The 19,122-nt window shown below is 37.0% G+C and overlaps 1 protein-coding gene across 1 annotated transcript in view; it reads left to right on the plus strand.

Moving 5' to 3' along the window:
• Nucleotides 1-15,522, plus strand: part of CCDC18 (coiled-coil domain containing 18) — a 103,772-nt gene extending 88,250 nt beyond the window's left edge. The window contains exons 28-29 of the mRNA XM_044914563.1: nt 11,064-11,531; nt 15,482-15,522. Of these exons, the coding sequence (XP_044770498.1) occupies nt 11,064-11,531; nt 15,482-15,514 (501 nt within the window). The 3' untranslated portion in view covers nt 15,515-15,522. The remainder of the gene's footprint in view (nt 1-11,063; nt 11,532-15,481) is intronic.
• The last annotated feature ends 3,600 nt before the right edge of the window (nt 15,523-19,122 follow it).

Below are 19,122 nucleotides of genomic sequence, written 5' to 3' on the forward strand. Positions count from 1 at the left end.
CTTTCTTTCTTTCTTTCTTTCTTTCTTTCTTTCTTTCATTCAGAGGGAGAGAGAAGGGAGTGGGAGGGGCAGAAGGAAAGAGAGAGAGAATCCTAAGCAGGCTCGATACCCAGTGTGGAGCCTGACACAGGGCTTGATCTCACAACCCTGAGATCATAACCTGAGCCGAAATCAAGAGTCAGATGCTTAACCAACTAAGCAACTCAGGTGCCTCTTTTATTTCTTTTTCTTGACTAATTGCTCTGGGTAGGACTTCCAGTACTATGTTGAATAAAAGTGGCAAGAGTGGGGCACCTGGGTGGCTCAGATGGTTAAGCGTCTGCCTTCGGCTCAGGTCATGATCCCAGGGTCCTGGGATCGAGTCCCGCATCGGGCTCCCTGCTAGGCGGGGAGCCTGCTTCTCCCTCTGCCTCTGCCTCTCTCTCTCTCTCTCTGACTTTCATGAATAAATAAATAAAACATTAAAAAAAAAAAGTGGCAAGAGTGTTCCTGGTCTTACAGGATGTTGATTTTTTTCAAATGTTTTTTCTGCATCTATTGAGATGATCATAAGATTTTTATCCTTCATTTTGTTAATGTGGTGTGTCACACTGATTTTTTTGCAGATAGTGAACCTACCATCCTTACATCTATGGAATTAATCCTACTTCATCATGGTGTATGATCCTTTTAATGTATTATTGAATTCAGCTTTTCTGCTATTTTGTTGAGGAATTTTGCATCTGTATTCATCAAGGATACTGGCCTTTACTTTTCTTGTGGCTTCCCTGTCTAGTTTGGTATCAGGATGACACTGGCCTCATAAAATGAGTTTGGAAGGGTTCCCTTCTCTTCTGTTTTTTTTGGAAGAGTTTGAGAAGGGTTGATATTAATTCTTCCTTAAATGTTCGGTAGAATTTGTAATGAAGTCATCTGGTCCTGGACTTTTGTTTCTTTGGAAGTTTTTGATTACTGATCCAATTTCCTTACTATTAATTGGTTTGTTCAGATACTCTATTTTTTCATGATTGTCTCGGTAGATTTTATGTTTCCAGGAATTTATCTGTTTCTTCTAGTCCACTTTGTTGGCATATAAGTCTTTGTATCAGTCTGTAATGATTCTTTGTATTTCTTTGGTAGTAGTTGAAATGTCTTCTCCTTCATTTCTGATTTTATTTATTTGGGCCCTTTTTTCCTTTGGTAAATCTAGCTAAATATTTGTATATTTTGTTTAGCTTTTTAAAAGCCCCCTTCTCAGTTTCATTGATCTTTTTTTTTTTTTAAGATTTTATTTATTTATTTGAAAGAGAGAAAGAGATCACATAGGCAGAGGGAGAGGGAGAAGCTGACTCGATGTTGAGCAGAGAGCCCGAAGCAGGGCTGGATCTCAGAACCTTGAGATCACGAAGACGCTTAACCAACTGAGCCACCCAGGCGCCCTAGTTTCATTGATCTTTTCTGTTGTCTTTTTAGTCTCTATTTCTGCTCTGATCTTTGTTATTTCCCCTTCTCCTAACTTTGGGCTTAGTTTGTTGTTCTTTTTTTAGGTCCTTAAAGTGTGAAGTTAGGTTATTTGCGATCTTTCTTGTTTTCTAATGTAGATGTTTATCACTATGAACTTCCTTCTTAAAAATGTTTTTGTTATATCTCATAGTTTTTGGCATTTTGTATTTCCATTCTCATTTGTCTTGAGGTAATTTTTTTAAATTACTTTAGCCTGTTGGCTGTTCATTAGCATATTTTTAAATCCCCATGTATTCGTGAATTGTCAATTTTCTTGTAATTTATTTCTAGTTTTATACCATTGTGGTTGGAATATATTAATATTTCAGTCTTCTAAAATTTATTAAGACTTGGTTTTTGGCCTAACACATGGTTTACCTTGGAGAATGTTCTTTGTATGTTTGAGAAGAATGTATATAGGCCTTATGCTATATGGAATGTTCTGCAAATGTCTGTTAAGTCCATTTGATATTGTATGTGTGGTTTAAGTCCAATTTTTCCTTATTGATTTTTCTGCCTTGATCTAGCCATTGATGAAAATGGGGTATTTGAGTCCCCTACCACTATTATGTTTCTGTCTTTTTCTCCCTTCTGGTCTGTTAATATTTGCTTTATATATTTACGTGCTTCTATGTTTTTTGGCCCATAAATATTTATGTAATATACTCTTATTAGATTGACCCTTTTATCATTATATAATGACATTCTTTGTCTCTTCTTACAGTTTTGGCTTGAATATTGTTTTTTCTGATATAAGTATAGCTACTCCAGTATTAGTTTGATTTCCATTTACATGGAATATATTTTTTTAATCTATTTTTAAAATTTTTTAAAGTTTATTTTAAATTCCAATATAGTTAACATACAGTGTTAGTTTCAGTGTACAATACAGTGTTATATTAGTTTTCAGTGTACGATATAGTGATTCAACAATTCTATACCTCACCCTGTGCTCATCATGACAAGTGCTCTCCTTAATCCCCATCACCTATTTTACCCATCCTCCCACCCACCTCCCTCTGGTAACCATCAGTTTGTTCTCTGTAGTTAAGAGTCCGTTTGTTGTTTATCTCTCTCTCTCTCTTTTTCCTTTGCTTGTTTTATTGGATTCTTAAATTCCACATATGAGTGAAATCATATAGGGTATTTGTCTTTGTCTAACTGACTTAATTCACTTAGCATTATACTCCCTAGCTCCATCCATGTCATTGCAAATGGCAAGATTTCATTCTTTTTTATGGATGAATAATATTCCATTGTGTGTGTGTGTGTGTGGTGTGTATCACATCTTTATTCATTCATCTTTCAGTGGACACAGGCTGCTTCCATATCTTAGCTGTTATAAATAATGCTGCAGTAAACATAGGGGTACATGTGTCCCTTTTAATTACTGTTTTTGTATTTTGGGGGTAAATACCCACTAGTGCAATTGCTGGGTCATGTGGTAGTTATATTTTTAGCTTTTTGAGGAACCTCCATACTGTTTCCACAGTGACTGCACCAGTTTGCATTCCTACTAGCAGTGCAAGAGGGTTCCTTTTTCTCCACATCTTTGCCAACACTTTTTGTTTCTTGTGTTGTTGATTTTTAGCCATTTACACAGGTGTGAGGTGATATCTCATGGTCGTTTTGATTTGCATTGCCCTGATGGTTATTTACATTGAGCGTCTGTCATTTTGTCGGTTTGCCATCTCTATATGTCTTCTTTGGAGAGATGTCTGTTCATGTCTTCCACCCATTTTTAAACTGGATTATTTGGTTTTTTGGAGTTGAGGTGTATAAGTTCTTTATATTTGGATACTAGCCCTTTGTCAGATACGTCATTTACAAATATCTTCTCCCATTCCATTAGTTTTGTTGTTTACTTTGCTGTGCAGAAGCTTTTTTTTTTAAGATTTTATTTATTTATTTATTTGAGAGAGAGAGATAGTGAAAGAGAGAGAGACCAAGCACAAGTCAGGGGGAAGGGCAGAGGGAGAGGGAGAAGCAGGCTCCCTCTCAGGAGGAACACGGGCCCCATCCCAGCACCCCGAGATCATGACCTGAGCTGAAGGCAGATGCTTCACTGACTGAGCCACCCACACACCTGTGCAGAAGCTTTTGATTTTGATGAAGTCCCAATAGTTTATCATTTCTTTTGTTTCCCTTGCCTCAGAAGACATATTTAGAAAAATGTTGCTATAGCTCATGTCAGAGAAAATACTGTCTGTGCTCTGCTCTAAGATTTTTATGGTTTCAGGTCTCACATTTAGGCCTTTAGGCCATTTTGAGTTTATATTTGTGTATGGTGTAAGAAAGTGGTCCAATTTCATTTTTTTTGCATGCAGCTGTCCAATTTTCCCAACAACATTGGTTGAAGAGATTTTTTCCCATTGTATATTCTTGCCTCTTTTGTCAAAGATTAATTGACCATATAATTGTGGGTATATTTCTGGGCTCTCTGTCCTGTTCTCTGGATCTGTGGGTCTGTTTTTATGCCAGTACTATACTCTTTTGATTATTACAGCTTTGTGGTACATCTTGAAATCTGGGATTATGATACCTCCAGTTTTGTTCTTCTTTTTCAAGATTTCTTTGGCAATCAGGGTCTTTCATGGTTCTATACAAACTTTAGGTTTCTTTGTTATAGTTCAGTGAAAAATGCTGTTGGTATTTTGACAGGGATTGCATTAAGTCTGTGGATTGCTTTGGGTAGTATGGACATTTCCACAATATTCTTCCAATCCATGAGCATGGAATCTTTCCATTTGTTTGTGTCATTTTCAGTTCCTTTCATCAGTGTTTATAGTTTTCAGAGTATAGGTCTTTTAACTCCTTGGTTAAGTTTATTCCTAGGTATTTTATTATTTTTGGTACAATTGTAAGTGGGACTCTTAATTTCTTCTTCTTAATTTCTCTTTCTGCTACTTCATTAGTAGTATATGGAAATGCAACGGATTTCTGAATATTGATTTTGGTATTCTGCAACCTTATTGAATTCCTTTATCAATTCCAGTAGTTTTTTGGTGGAGTCTTTAGGGTTCTATATATAGTATCATGTCATCTGCAAATAGTGAATGTTTTACTTCTTACTAATTTGGATGCATTTTATTCCTTGTCTGATTACCACAGCTAGGACATGGGTAGGACTATGGCTAGGACTTCTAATACTGTGTTGAATAAAAGTAGTGAGAGTGGACATCCTTGTCTTATTCCTGGTCTTAGGGGAAAAGCTCTCAGTTTTTCACCATTGAGTATGATGTTAGCCATAGGTTTTTGACATATGGCCTTTATTATGTTGAGGTATATTCCCTATAAAAGTTTGTTGAGAGTTTCTATCACGAATGGATGTTGTACTTTGTCAAATGCTTGTTCTGAGCCTGTTGAAATGATCATATGGTTCTTATCCTTTCTAGTGTTGAATAGCAAACCACCCTTGCATCCCCAGAATAAATCCCACTTGATCGTGGTGAATGTTTTTTTTAATGTATTGTTGGATTCAGTTTGCTAGTATTTTGTTGAGGATTTTTTTAATTTAAATTCAATTAGCCAACACCTAGTACATTAGTTTCATATGTAGAGTTCAGTAATTCATTGTTGTGTTTAACACGCAGTGCTTATCACATGCCCTCCTTAATGCCCATCACCCAATTACCCAGCCCCCATCCACTTCCCCTCCAGCAACCCTCAGTTTGTTTCCCTTAACAATTCCTGTTGTTAAGAGTCTCTCATGGATTTTCTCTCTGATGACTTCCCATTCAGTTTTCCCTCCCTTCCCCTATGATCCTCTGTACTGTTTCTTATATTCCACATATGAGTGCATCTGTGTTCATCAGTGATATTGGACTGTAGTTCTTTTTTTGTAGTGTCTTTGTCTGGTTTTGGTATCAGGGTAATGCTGGCCTCATAGAATGAATTTGGAAGTTTTCCTTCTATTTTTTGGAATAGTTTGAGAAGAATAGGTATTAACTCTTCTTTAAATGTTTGGTAGAATTCACCTTTGAAGCAATCTGGTCCTGGACTTTTGTTTGTTGGGAGTTATTTGATTACTGAATCAATTTGATTGTTGGTAATTGGCATGTTCAAATTTTCTTTTACTGAATGGGAAGAAATCAGAGGAAGACAAACCATGAGAGACTCTTGACTCCAGGAAACAAACTGAGGGTTGCAGATAGGGAGGTGGGTGGGGGAATGGGGTAACTGGGTGATGGGCATTAAGGAGGGCATGTGATGTGATGAGCACTGGGTGTTATACGCAACTAATGAATCATTGAACACTTTATCAAAAACTAATGATACACCGTATGTTGGCTAATTGAAGTTAAAAAAAATAAGAATTTTCTATTTCTTGGCTGCATGTTTTTTTCTTTCAGTACTTTGAATATATCATGCTACTATCTTCTGGCCTGCAATGTTTCTGCTGAAAAATCAGCTAATAGCCTTATAGGGTCCCTTGTATGTAACTCTTTTCTCAAGTCCATTGAGTATCTTTATGTATGACTATTACTTTAAATTCTCCACCAGGCATATTATCTGTTTCATTAAGCTCTCTTGCTGTGATTTTGTCCTGTTCTTTCATTTGAGATAAAGTCCTCTGCCACCTCATTTTGTCTGTCTCTGTCTCTGTTAGGAATGTCAGCTATGTCTTCTGATCTTGAAAGTCACAGCCTAATGAAAAGAGATTCTGTAGTGCCCTGCACTGCAATATCCCCTATTCACCAGAACCTCAGGCTTCAGGGGTGTCTCTTAAGTGTGTTATATGTGCCCTACTATTGTGGCTGAGCTGCGTTTGCCTTCAGTCCAGTCATCTGCAATGGCTCTCTTTGCCTCTTGTGGGCAGAATTTGGTCCCTGTGTTGTTAGTCGGCCAGTCAGACGAGGCATTTGCCAGAGCTGTGGTAGCCCCGATTTGCAGGGTGTTCTCCCTGTGTTGTCCCCCTGAGAAGCTTTTGTTGGTGGGCGAGGCCTGCAGTCAGACCAGATGTCTGCCCCCACCCCACTGCTGGGACCACAATTGTACTGGTGTGTGTGGTTATCTTCCCCTCTTCCTGGGCCAGGAGTCACTTTGGAGTGATGGTGACCCCTTATCATGGCTGCTTTCAGACAGCTAACCTGTGCCACCACTTTGGATGGACTCCTGTCAAAGGCAGGTCTGCAGGAGAACACAGCAGTAGGGTGCACGGTGTTAGCAAGGTATTTGCTAGTCTGCTACGGCAAGGGACTTGGATCCACTTTGAAAACTCTTGCCCATGCTAGGTTGGATAGGGCGAGTCCGCAGGAGGACAGAGGAGAGGGACAGGGCACATTGTTAGCAAGCTGTATCTCCATGGGGCTGTTTGTTGCTCTAAGGGTGGGGACTCCACCCTTCCAGCTCGCCCAGAGCCCAGCCTGCTGATTTTTAAAGTTCCAGGTTGTAAGCCCCACTGATTGTAAGAACTCATGGAGTTGGATCCCTAAGGTTTTTAAAGCCAAATATTAAAGGAATTTATCTTCCCCACTGATTGTAAGAACTCATGGAGTTGGATCCCTAAGGTTTTTAAAGCCAAATATTAAAGGAATTTATCTTCCCAGTGCAGGTCCTCATGCCTGGAGTTCTAGCATGGGGTGTGTTCTTCTCCCTTCTCCATGCCCACAGTGTCCTTCCCTCCTGCAGACAATCCCTCTAGTCCTTTTGGCTCCCAACTGCGTCTCCCTCTTTCCTGCCCTCTTCTATATGGCCTCTTCTCTACATTTAGCACTGGAGAGCCTGTTCCGCTAGTCTTAGATCATGTTCTGGATTAGTTACACTGATGTGTTATCCAGTTGTATCCATGCGATGAGGTGAGCTTAGGATCCTTCTCCTTCATCTTCCTGGGAACTCCCCCCTATGTCTTTTAACCATTTATATTAGAGTTATAGTGATTTACCCACTATAATTCGAACATTAGAGTGTTCTCAATTTAACTATATATTTACCTTTACCAATGAGGTTGAAACTTTCATATGTTTTCCTGTTACTATTTAGCATTTTTTTTTTTTAATTTCAGCTTGAAGAATTCCCTTTAAAATTTAGTGTAAGGCCAGTTTAGTGGAGATGAATTCCTTCAACTTTTCCTTGTCTGGAAAACTCTTTATCCTTTAATTCTGAAGGACTTTGCCAGGAAGAGTATTCTTGGTTGGCAGGTTTGTTTTGTTTTTGTTTTTTCCTTTCGGCACTTTTAATATATCATACCACTCTCTTCTTGCCTGCAGATTTTCTGTTGATCGTCCCTAAGGGTTTCCTTATACATAAGAAGTAGTTTTTCTCTTGCTGCTTTTAAGATTTTCTCTTTGTCTTTGATTTTTGACAATTTAATTATAAAGTGTTTCAGTTTGGGTCTCTGGATTCATCGTATCTGGAATTCACTGGGCTTCCTGGATCTGGATATTTATTTCTTTTCTCAAAGAAGTTTTTGGCCATTATTTCTTTAAATAAACTTTGTGCTCCTTTCTCTCTTCTCCTTCTGGGACCCCTATAATGTGTATGTTTGTCCTCTTGATGGTGTCCCATTAGTCCCTTAGGCTAGTTTCACCCTTTTTCATTTTTTTCTTTCTGCTTCTCTGATTGAATTCTACTGCCCTTTGAGTCCTCTGATCCTTTCTTCTCTTTGATCTAGTCTGCTGTTGAAGCTCTTTGTTGAATTTTCCAGTTTAGTTATTGTATTTTCACTCTGCGATTTCTCTTTGGTACTTGTATTTTCTGTCTCTTTGTTGAAATTCTCACTTTGTTCATGCATTGTTCTCCTAACTTTGGTGAGCATCTTTATAACTGTTATTTTGAACTCTTTGTCAGGTATATCACGCTGTCTGTGTCTCATGAATTTCTGTTTTTTAGGGTTTCAGCTTATTCTTTTGTATGGAACATATTCCCCTGTATACCACATTGTGTGAGCCCATTAAGAACTGGGTTTTTTTGTTTAGTCTTGTAGGTCTCATGAATACAAGTCCTCTTAGCTTTCCAGAGGGAGGTTTTTGGCACCCATCCCTCAAGTGGCAGTATTTAAAAGTTGGGGTGTTTGATGTGGGACCCAAACCCTTCACTCCTCAGGGAGAAGCTGGGAGTCAAGTGTTTCTCCCACTGAATGGCCCTTTTGTAGGTATCATTAACCCAATGTGTAGGTGTTGCTCAACTAGCTTCTTTGAGAGGGAATTGCTCCATGTGTAGCTGTAGATTCAGTGTGTCATGGGAGGAATCACCTCTGTCACCATCTCAGACTAGAACTTATTCAAATACAGACTTAATTATGTTTACTTGAGAGGGTTCCACACTTAATGTACCTACAAGTAGGAGCATTTTTCATTGAACGAAGTTCCTTTGTATTTTAAAAAATTTACTGTACATCATTTTTCAAATAATAGCCCATTGCTACTGATTCACTCCTATTGATTATGGCAATTTAATGTAGAATTTGGAATTAATATCAGTACTGATGCATAGAGATAAAAAGTTTTAATATTAGTTCAAAACTACCAATATGTATGAGATTAACATTGCTAGCTAAGACCTTACAAAAAAGTTCACTGTTAGCTATGAAGCAATAAATGATTTTATTACAAAATGGAAATTAAAAAGCAAAAAAATTCAAATAATATTTTAGAAATATTTCTAGTTACTAAGCTGAGCACTCAAATTCCTTTTATAATATACCTGTTATTCACAGTAAGGAAAGCTGAATATACAGAATCTTTTTTTTTAAGATTTTATTTTTAAGTAATCTCTCCACCCAACATGGGGCTCGAACTGGCAACCCTGACATCAAGAATCACGTGCTACACTGTCTGAGCCAGCCAGGCACCGCTGGACATAATCTAAAATTAGATCAAACAAACACTATATGCTTTTTTAGAGACATAAATATACCTAGTGTTCTGGAGACTTACAACATTTATATAAAATTATAGAACTTCACTGTGAAAAACTGACTAAAATTTTAAAGATTCTGCATTGTGTATTCCTTGTTATAGTTATCTCTGCTCACTTGTTAATTACTACTAATGAAATAAATAGAATTGGATTGCACTTAATTATTCAGAAGTTTTTGACAGTAATTCTCAAAGTCAGTACTAACTGGCTGTAAAGTCTAGACTGAAGAAGAGTTAAGGAGGATAGAAGAAAAAAAAGCTAACAGAAGAGCAGAAGTTGGCATAACTATCACAATTAGAAGTAGCTATAAATGATGGACAGCAATTCCACTGACAGCAGCAGTAAATGACAGAGAACAGAAACAGAAGTGAGGGAGAAGAAAGAACAGTGTTTGAGGCAACTGATCTTTCCAGCTCACTTCCTTTAGTACCCTCACAAATACCCTGTTATTTGAGGTTAACTAGAGCAAGGGCAAAGCTTAGACCAGTTGCTGAGAGCCCTAAAGGCATTACTATATTATGGGACACTATTATAATAGTGACCACAACAGTGAAATTCTTCAAGTCTTAAAAAAAGTTGAATTCTGTTTAACATATTCAGTATACTACATTTCATTATAAAAGCTAAGTGTTAAACTGAAAGTTACATGGACTCCTATTTATCTAAGATACCACAATTCTCAATTATGGCTAGATAACTCTGTGGCTAGAGTTAAAAAATATTTCAACTGCACATAACCTTGTGTGTGTTAACTCTATAGCTACTTTATTAATTGTGATTATCAGAATGTAAATATAAGATTTACTACAAAAGTTGGCACTCTAGCTGCTTGTAAATAACATTTAGATAAAGTAGTAGATATCAAAGAAGTGAAATAAACATGTTAAACTTTCATTTTGTAATGTATTCTGTGGTTATGACAGTTTTAGTAAGCACAGTATTTTTAGAAAGAATAGATATTATTAGATTAAAAGTGATCTAGAAATATATATTTTATGGATACCTATAAGAAACAGAAAATGTATTTGAACAGAAGACTATTACACATTATTTAACGTATGTCTTCTCTTCATTTTTTTAGGCTTTATGGTTTTTCAGTATATGCAGTCTCATTCTTATGATCCCAAAGTTGGGTCAGAGGACCCATATGAAGGACATGGAAAAATAGTAGGAATGAAAAGTTTAATAAGTCAATCCTTACTAAATCACTTTTTGAAAGGTTTTTCTTTGAAAAATTTCTGGTGTAATGAAGCTTTCTTGTAAAGAGGACATGTGAAGCATAATAGTTAATATAAATTTATTTCCTATTAGAAATTCTGAAGGGAGTAGTTTTTTTCTATGTACATATACGTTAGATTAGCAAAAGACAGTGTACCATTATACTTTGAAAAGAAATTTTTAGATGTAAGATTTCAGTCTTAAATATAAATTACTAGAAAGTGCTATCATTAGCACTTAAAAAGAAAAAATTGGTGTAAGGTAAATCTAGTTTTCATGGGATTCCTTAGCATAGTTTTAACATATTTCCAGTGAACATATGTAATTGTCCCAAAATGAAGGATTTAAACAGAGCTTGGAGCCTCATGGGATGTTTTAAAAGGAATTTGTGTTCTGGGCAGAAGGTTGACTTAGAAAATCATGGACTCTTGGATGACATCTAAGTAACTTATTCATTTAACAAAAATGTACTGAACACCTACTATGTGCCTATTTTTCTATAGGAATCAGAATTAACCAGATTACAAGCCAAAATTTCTGGGTGTGAAAGGACAGAAGACATCAAGTTTCTACCAGCCCTGCTTACATCCGCAACGGAAATTATGCCTGACATTCAAGATCCAAAATTTGCTAAACATTCTCACACAGCCTTTTTCAAGTGTAGAAAGCTACGTCGCTCTATTAGTGCCAGTGACCTTAGTGTCAAGACACGTAGTGATGAAGATCTTTCTGAAGAATTACTACAGGACTTAAAAAAAATGCAGTTAGAACAGCCTTCAACATTAGAAGAAAGCCAGAAGGATCTGACTTACACCCAGTCAGACTCATTTAAACCTCTCACGTATGACCCAGAAGATGATAGTTCTGAGAGTAATGACTTCAGTACTCTCAGTGGAATGCTAAGATACATAAACAAAGAAGTGAGACTGTTAAAAAAGTCTTCTATGCAAACAGGTGCTGGTTTACCTCAGGTATGTATGTCATACACTTGAAGTTATAATAATTTGTAGGAAAATCCATATATTGAAATGAAGCATGCCATTAAGTGATGTGCAAATATTGAAAGTTCAAAAAAATCCATTGTAAGTAGGGTTGAGAATTTAGCTTTGAAAATTAACTTTGATTAAAATAGCCTCTACATTTGATTAAAGAACTAAGTCTGCCTCATATTAGGAAAGTAGTTTGAACTCTAGAATAAAGTTGACCCTTGAATAATGCAGGGGTTAGGGGCACTGACCCCGCCTCCCTCCTCCACCCCAGTGCAGCTAAAAATCCATATATAACTTTTGACTTTCCCAAAACTTAACTAGTAATAGCCTGTTGACTGGAAGCCTTACTGATAAGCTGAGCAGTAAACTTAACACATATTTTGTATGTTATATATACTATATACTGTATTCTTACAATAAACTAGAGAAAAGAAAATGTTAAGAAAATCATAAGAGAAAATACATTTACAGTACCAGATTTTATTGATACTGTCAGTCTATATCATCTGTTTAAGATGAATTGTCTGTCAGTACCTACATCAATATTGTCTTACACAAAATACTGTATATGTTATATGCATAACTAACACCAGATATCAAAAATGAAAAGATAATGTGAAAAATTCCTATTCATTTACAGGTATAATAATTCATGCATCAAAAAGGAAGCAGTAGCAAGATGAATGCTTTATGGTAGCTTTGCCTAAACGCTAATGAATGAATCATTATAAAAATTTTTATGGCAAACAATATTCTAGTCATATTCACAATACAGTATTGGAAACAGTGTTATATTTTTTTAAAAACCACTTACCTGTGATGATGGGCTGCTGTGCACCTTCTTCATTTACTAGAGAGAAGGGCACACTGTATGGTGATGTTATTCTTTGAAAGCAAAGTTATAAAACAGAAAACTAACACATTATGAAGTTTATATTAAATATTACCTTACACCCATGTTAGGATAGTCTGTCCACTTCCATACAGATCTTGCACATGATGTTCTATATGATCGGTACTTAGGTGATGATGGTGACACATAAATGTCTCATCCAGTTCTTGTCATATGTTACTAGATTTTCACATGGAAACACTCAAAAGATAAGTTTATTAACTGTACGGCATGATTATTTGTTAAGTAGAAGTGGATTGTCATAAAGGTCTTCATCCTTGTCTTCTCACTGAGTAGGCTGAGAAAGAGGAGGTGTTGGTCTTGCTGTCTGAAGGGCGGCAGAGGCAGAAAGGCTGGAGGAGGTGGAAGGGGAGACAGGAGAGGCAGGTACATTTGGTATAATTTTAGGAAAATACATCACAATTTCTGTGGTTTTGTTTTTTTTTTTTTTTGCTTTTGTATTTATTTAAAAATGTTTTAATACGGTACCAATCCTTCTTCCACCATTTGCTTTAGGTTCAGTGCCCATATCATAGAAAGGTCCATGTCATAAAAATAAATTGCTTTGGGGTATTTTTGTCCAGAATAGGACATTTTTGTTGTATTAAAAACCTGTCCAGGCAGATAATCCTTTCTCCTTAGTGATTTTCTTAATGGCGTCCCTGAACTGTCTGCTGCTTCTTGGTTACCTTGACATTTTATAGTACAAATCTATTTCTAAAATTATCAAGCCATCCTTTGTTGGCATTAAATTCTCCAGCTTTGGACCCTTTACCTTTCCTTCGCTCTAAATTGTCATACAATGATTTTGCTTTTTCTTGAATTGTATTAGAGTCTATAGGCATGCCTTTCTTACAGCATTCTTACAGTCACATAAAAGTTGCATTTTCAACACAAGATAAAAAGTTCAAGGTTTTCATACCTGCTAGCCTAACTGCAGTGATGGCTTCACAAATTTCCTTTTCTTTTTTTACAATGGCCCTTACACTGGATTCACTTATCTTGAAATGGTGGGCATCCACAGCTGCACACCTCAATCTACAGTACATACCAAGCAATTCAATTTTTTCTTGTAATGTCATTACTCTGCTTCTTGGGAGCACTTCCAACATTACTAGCAGCACTTTGTATGGGTCCCTTGATGTTTTTCAAAAGTTTATGGTATTGCACTAAACACCAGAAAAATATGTGAGAACTGCAAGAGGTCACTTTTTTATTGCAATACATAATTTACTGGAGAGACGAACTACTCATGTGGAGAGGATTAATGTCACACAGTGTTTTAAGCAATACAATACTTGAGCTCACCCCAAAACAACAGGTGGTGGCTACAAGATTATTACAATAGTACTATATTTAATTTTACGCAGTTATTTAATCCTCCGTCTTTACATTTGTTTACATTTCGACTACAGATGGTGCTATATATAGTCTGTGTATAAATTTTGATGAATCTTAACTTTTTATAATAGATTTGTGTATATTTTATGCACATGACATACCTTTTTCTTAATTTTTCAGTATTTCTAGGCTGTGAGGGCCTTCTGTGAGTTTTTTCAAATTGTTGCAAATCTCCAAAAAAATTTCCAATATATTTATTGAAAAAAATTAGCATATAAGTAGACCTGTGTAGTTCAAACCTGTGTTATTCAAAGGTCAACCCATGTTATTCAAGGGTCAGCTTAATTGGAAAACGTTTTTGGAGCTCCAAAATCAGTTGTGTTTCTAGACTTCCTGGAAACCATTCTAGTAAAAAATTAAGATGACCTTTGTTTTGTAGACTTCCACAGTGCAGGGTATCTCATTTACATGATTTATCTACTTCCATTATTCCTTGAGCATATCATACTGAACAGGCAGTTCTGTCCCTATTACACATACCTTACAGACACTCAGCATTTTTTACAAAGATTTTATTTGAGAGAAGAGAGAAAGAGACAAAGAGAGAACCTGTGTGCAGGAACTGGGGGGGGGGGAGGGGCAGAGGCAGAGGGACAAGCAGACTCCCTGATGAGCAGGGAGCCAGATGAGGAACTTGATCCCAGGACTCTGAGATCATGACCTGAGCCAAAGGCAGACACTTAACCAACTGAGCCATCCAGGTGCCCCTCAACATTTTTTATAAGCATTTAATCTATAATTTGCATATAGAACATTTTTCAAATGTTCATTTGTTTCATTTTCAAAATAACATTGGTGGCCTAAAAAATTTAAAAAGCATTTTTAGATTGGATCCAAGACAAAGACTGATAGACCTTCTTTTCATTTCTCCACGTTGAAAAGAGCTTAATTTACTACTTATAAGCAAAAAACTATGTAATATTCTTATTGCTAAATAAAATTTTCAAATGAAATTTCAAGAGTATAGCAAGTCAGATGGAACAGTAAACTAGGCAATTGTGTATAATGCCTGATAAAATTAGTTTTCATCTAGCCTTTAAAACTACAGTGTTTATTTTTTATCATTTTCAGCCATTTCATTATTTATTGAGCATCTACTATACACCAGGCACTGGAATCATAGAAATAAACAAAAATGACTAAGAACCTGTCCGAACAGAGCTTACATTTTAGTTGGGAGGCCATCAGTAATAGACATATGCTCTAATGCTAGGTGGAAATATGTAAGAGCATGCCATGTGATGGGGGTACTGTTTTAGATAGGGTGGTCAGGGAAGGTGTCTCAAGAAGGTGACATTTGATCAGAATCTTGTAGGAAGTAAGGAAGCAAGCTATCCCAATAGCTAAAGGAAGAGCATTGGAGGAAAGCGAACAACAGGCACTTAAGTCCTGGGGTGGTAGCCTGCCTGGTATGTACAAAAAACAGCTAGGAGGGGTACTGATGGTTTGGTATAAACAAGAGGGAAAGGACTAGGAGATAAGAGATGATGCTAGGTGTTGGGTTGTAAGGTGGGGCTGGGGGTGCTCTAGCAGTGTTGTAACTCCTATAAGAACTTTGGATTTTTTTTGAAGTGTGATGGGAAGGCATTGGAAGATTCTGCTTAGGGAAATGACATTTATCTGATTTATGTTTTTAAAGGATCTCTCTGGCTGTTTTAGGAAGAATGAATGACAAAGGAATAAGAGCAGAGACTATCCAGGAGGCTACTTGTAATAATCCAGGCAAGAGATGATTTGGGGTAGGCAGGAGGATAGATGTGAAAGTGTTGAGAATAGTTCCATTTCTGGATATATTTTGAAGATAGAGCCAACAGGATTTAATGTAGGTCTTGAGTGAAGTAGTCAAGGAAGACTCCAAAGATTTTGGCAAGAGTAGTTGGGCTTTTACTCAGTTGGGGAATACTAGGAGATGAACAGATTTGGAAGCATGGAGAGTTCAAAAGATTGACTTTAGATATATTAAATTTGAGATTTCTATTAGATGTCCAAGTGAGGATGACAAACGAATGACTGGGTTAATGAGGCTGAAGTTATAAATTTAGGTATCAGCATACAGATCATTGCTAAAGCCATAATGCTGGATTAAGTCCAGGGAATTAGTGGAGGTAGAAAAAAGCAGCCCCAAAATTAAGCCTAATTTACTAGTAAGGCTAAATTATTTTTAGCATGCAAGAAGTGAGGCTCCAATAAAGCTAACTGTAAGATTTAAACAGTGAGATAGAAAAAATAAGGAAAACGTAATATATCATGTTTCAGAAAAGAGAGATTAAATGTTGCTAAATAAAGTGAGGATTAATAATTGATGTATTTGGTATTATGCAAGCTATTGATGACATTTATGAGAATGGCTTCAGGGTAATAGGATAAAGCCTGGTTAGAGTGTGATCAGCAAAGAATAGGAGAAGAAAAGGAAACACCAAAAACAGGCAACTCTTTTGATGTAAAGAAATGAGGGAGATGAAATGTCAAGGGAGAGTTTTGTTTTTTAGAATAAGAGATAAAACAGCATATGATTAGTGGTAGACAGGGAAACTGATAATTCAAGACAGAGAGTAGAAGAAATAAAGTTCCTAAGGTAGGCTGAAACAGATAGAACCCAGCAGAGAAGTAGAATTGGCCTTGGATAAAAGAGACAGTTCGGGCGCCTGGGTGGCTCAGTTGGTTAAGCGACTGCCTTCGGCTCAGGTCATGATCCTGGAGTCCCAGGATCGAATCCCGCATCGGGGGACTTCTCCCTCTGACCCTCCCCCCTCTCATGTGCTCTCTGTCTCTCTCATTCTCTCTGTCTCAGTTAAATAAATAAAATCTTTAAAAAAAAAAAAAAAGTTCATCTATTGTAGAGAGAAAGTACAACATATGGGTACAGAAACACATGGAGTAGAAGATTTGGTGAGAAGGGAGCAATTTCTTTATTGATTGCCTTTATTTTCTTAGTGAAGGTTTTCTTAGCAAGGTTATGAGCTATGGCAGGGTAAGGTGCTAGAGGATTAAGAACGGGAAAGGTATATGAAATAGTTATCTTGGAAAATGAGAAAATATAAAAGGACTAGGGAAGTGTAGTAGGATTACCAGGTAGATAGTTCTGTTGGGTGAAATGGCCCTGCAAATATATCTGGCATCTTTTGTCCCTCTGTTATATGCCAGCAACAGGATCTCCCCATCATAGTGACAACCAAAAAGAACTATCACCAATTTTCAGAATCATCCCCAGGAGGGGAGTACTGCTTTCTTTGAGAACATCTGCTCTATTCCAATGGCCCTAGAGTCCTAGATATGTAACAGTCTATTTCTGGTAAATAGAATTCATTTTGGGACGCCTGGGGGGCTCAGTCAGTTAAGCATCTGCCTTCGGCTCAGGTCATGATCCCCAGGTCCTGGGATCACGTTCCATATTGGGCTCCTTCCTCAGCCGGGCGCCTGCTTCTCCCTCTGCTTGCACCTCGCTCTCTTTCTGTCTGACAAATAAATAAATAAAATCTTAACTTGATTAGTACAGTGACAGATTGTAATCTGTGAATGACTCTAATCTGTGAATGACTCAGGTTTGATTTGAAAGTGTCCTCAAGATACTAAATTTGTTTCTGATTTATGGTGTGTTTCACTTCTGTAGAGAGCAAAACCAGCTGGCATTGAAGTCATACACTGATTTGTGCAAAGAACCCTTAAGCTCTTTATTTTAAGCAATGGATGGGTGATGGGGCATCATTGTTAGGCTGTGTTGAGGGCATTAGTTGGCCTTAATCCAGCCCTGCTCCAGAGTGTGCAGTTTTATTTATTTTTTTAAGATTTTATTTATCTGAGAGACAGAGAGAATGGGGGCAGGGGGCAGAGGGAGAAGCAGACTCCCCGCTGAGAAGAGAGCCCGACGCTGGGCTTGATCCCAGGACCCTGAGATCATGACCTGAGCCGAAGGCAGATGCTTAACTGACTGAGCCATCCAGGCGCCCCCAAAATGTGCAGTTTTAAAGTCCACGGATACAGCAGAAGAAAACCTAGAAATTATTGTGTGAGAAGTGCTTAATAAGTGTTAGCTCTTTTACTTGTGTTGTAGCCCAAATAATGATTTTCCTAACAGTTAACTATGTTGCCAGTTCCATTCACAATAAAGCCACTGACAAAAGCTTCAGAAGTCACAAAAAATTACACGTGCACAAAATTTTGAACACATTATCAAAGGAGTTCAGAGACAGCAAGTTAAAAACTCCTGTTTTAGATTTGAACGGTGTAATACTGTGCCACGAATACTAATTAGCTATTTCACAGTTTATTAGGAAGTTAGAAGAAGTATTGTTTATATCCATCTTATTTCCAAAAAGGAAAAATAGTTTACAAATGTGGTCCATATGCCATGCAATAAGATGAAAAATAAGAATTGAGAAAGTAGGCTATAGGGAAAACAGAGATGGAAAGAAACAAGGTGGTGAAGCAAGACCACAGGTAATACTTAAGGACATAGTAACATTTTCAAATCCCTAGCAAGGAAAGACCAGGGTATAACAAGAGTATTTGACCTGTATTTTTATAATCTCCTGGGCTGGGGGCGCCTGGGTGGCTCTGTGAGTTGAATGTCCAACTCTTGATCTTAGCTCGGGTCATGATTTCAGGGTTGTGAGACCCCTCTGTGCTGGGCGTGGAGCCTGCTTGAGATTCTCATTCTCTCTCTCCCTCTCCCCCTGCTCTCTTTTTCTCCCTCTTAAAAAAAAAAAAATCTCCTGGGCCTTTTTCATATATTTTTCTACTTCTCTATGTTGTGCTGTTCCTTTGTTTAAACATTTCTCTCTTGTCATTTCCCTTTCCTGTTCTTATTTCTCTTCTTTTTCACTGACTATCTTCAGGTAGCCCTTCATCTGTCTTCCTTAACTGTGCCCTCAAACTATAGTGTGACACCAGTGTCTAAATATTTAGGTCTTCTGTTTTCGTTTTTTATATCAATTTAGTTTAACTTTGCACCCCCTCCCAATGTCCCCAACCAGAATTACTTGCTTTTTTTATTCCATGTGGTCCATTATTGACTTTTTCTGATTCATATTTCTTAATTGAGTAAATATTTCCCACTCTTGCTTTAAGTTATGCTCCTGATCATTATAGTGGACATTAATGCTGAATTAATATAAGCATATTTCAAAAGCTAATCTTTTTTTTTTGCATTATTCCAGGGAGAAAATTTGTAATTAAATGAAGATGTTGATATGATGAAAAATGAGATTTTTGGTACAGTGTTTATTACATGTAGCTCATACTTCATAGAAGCTGTTGTTTTATTGCTTTTGAATAAATTTT

Source organism: Neomonachus schauinslandi, chromosome 4, assembly GCF_002201575.2.
Source record: "Neomonachus schauinslandi chromosome 4, ASM220157v2, whole genome shotgun sequence".
In the NCBI taxonomy this organism is placed as follows: domain Eukaryota; kingdom Metazoa; phylum Chordata; class Mammalia; order Carnivora; family Phocidae; genus Neomonachus; species Neomonachus schauinslandi.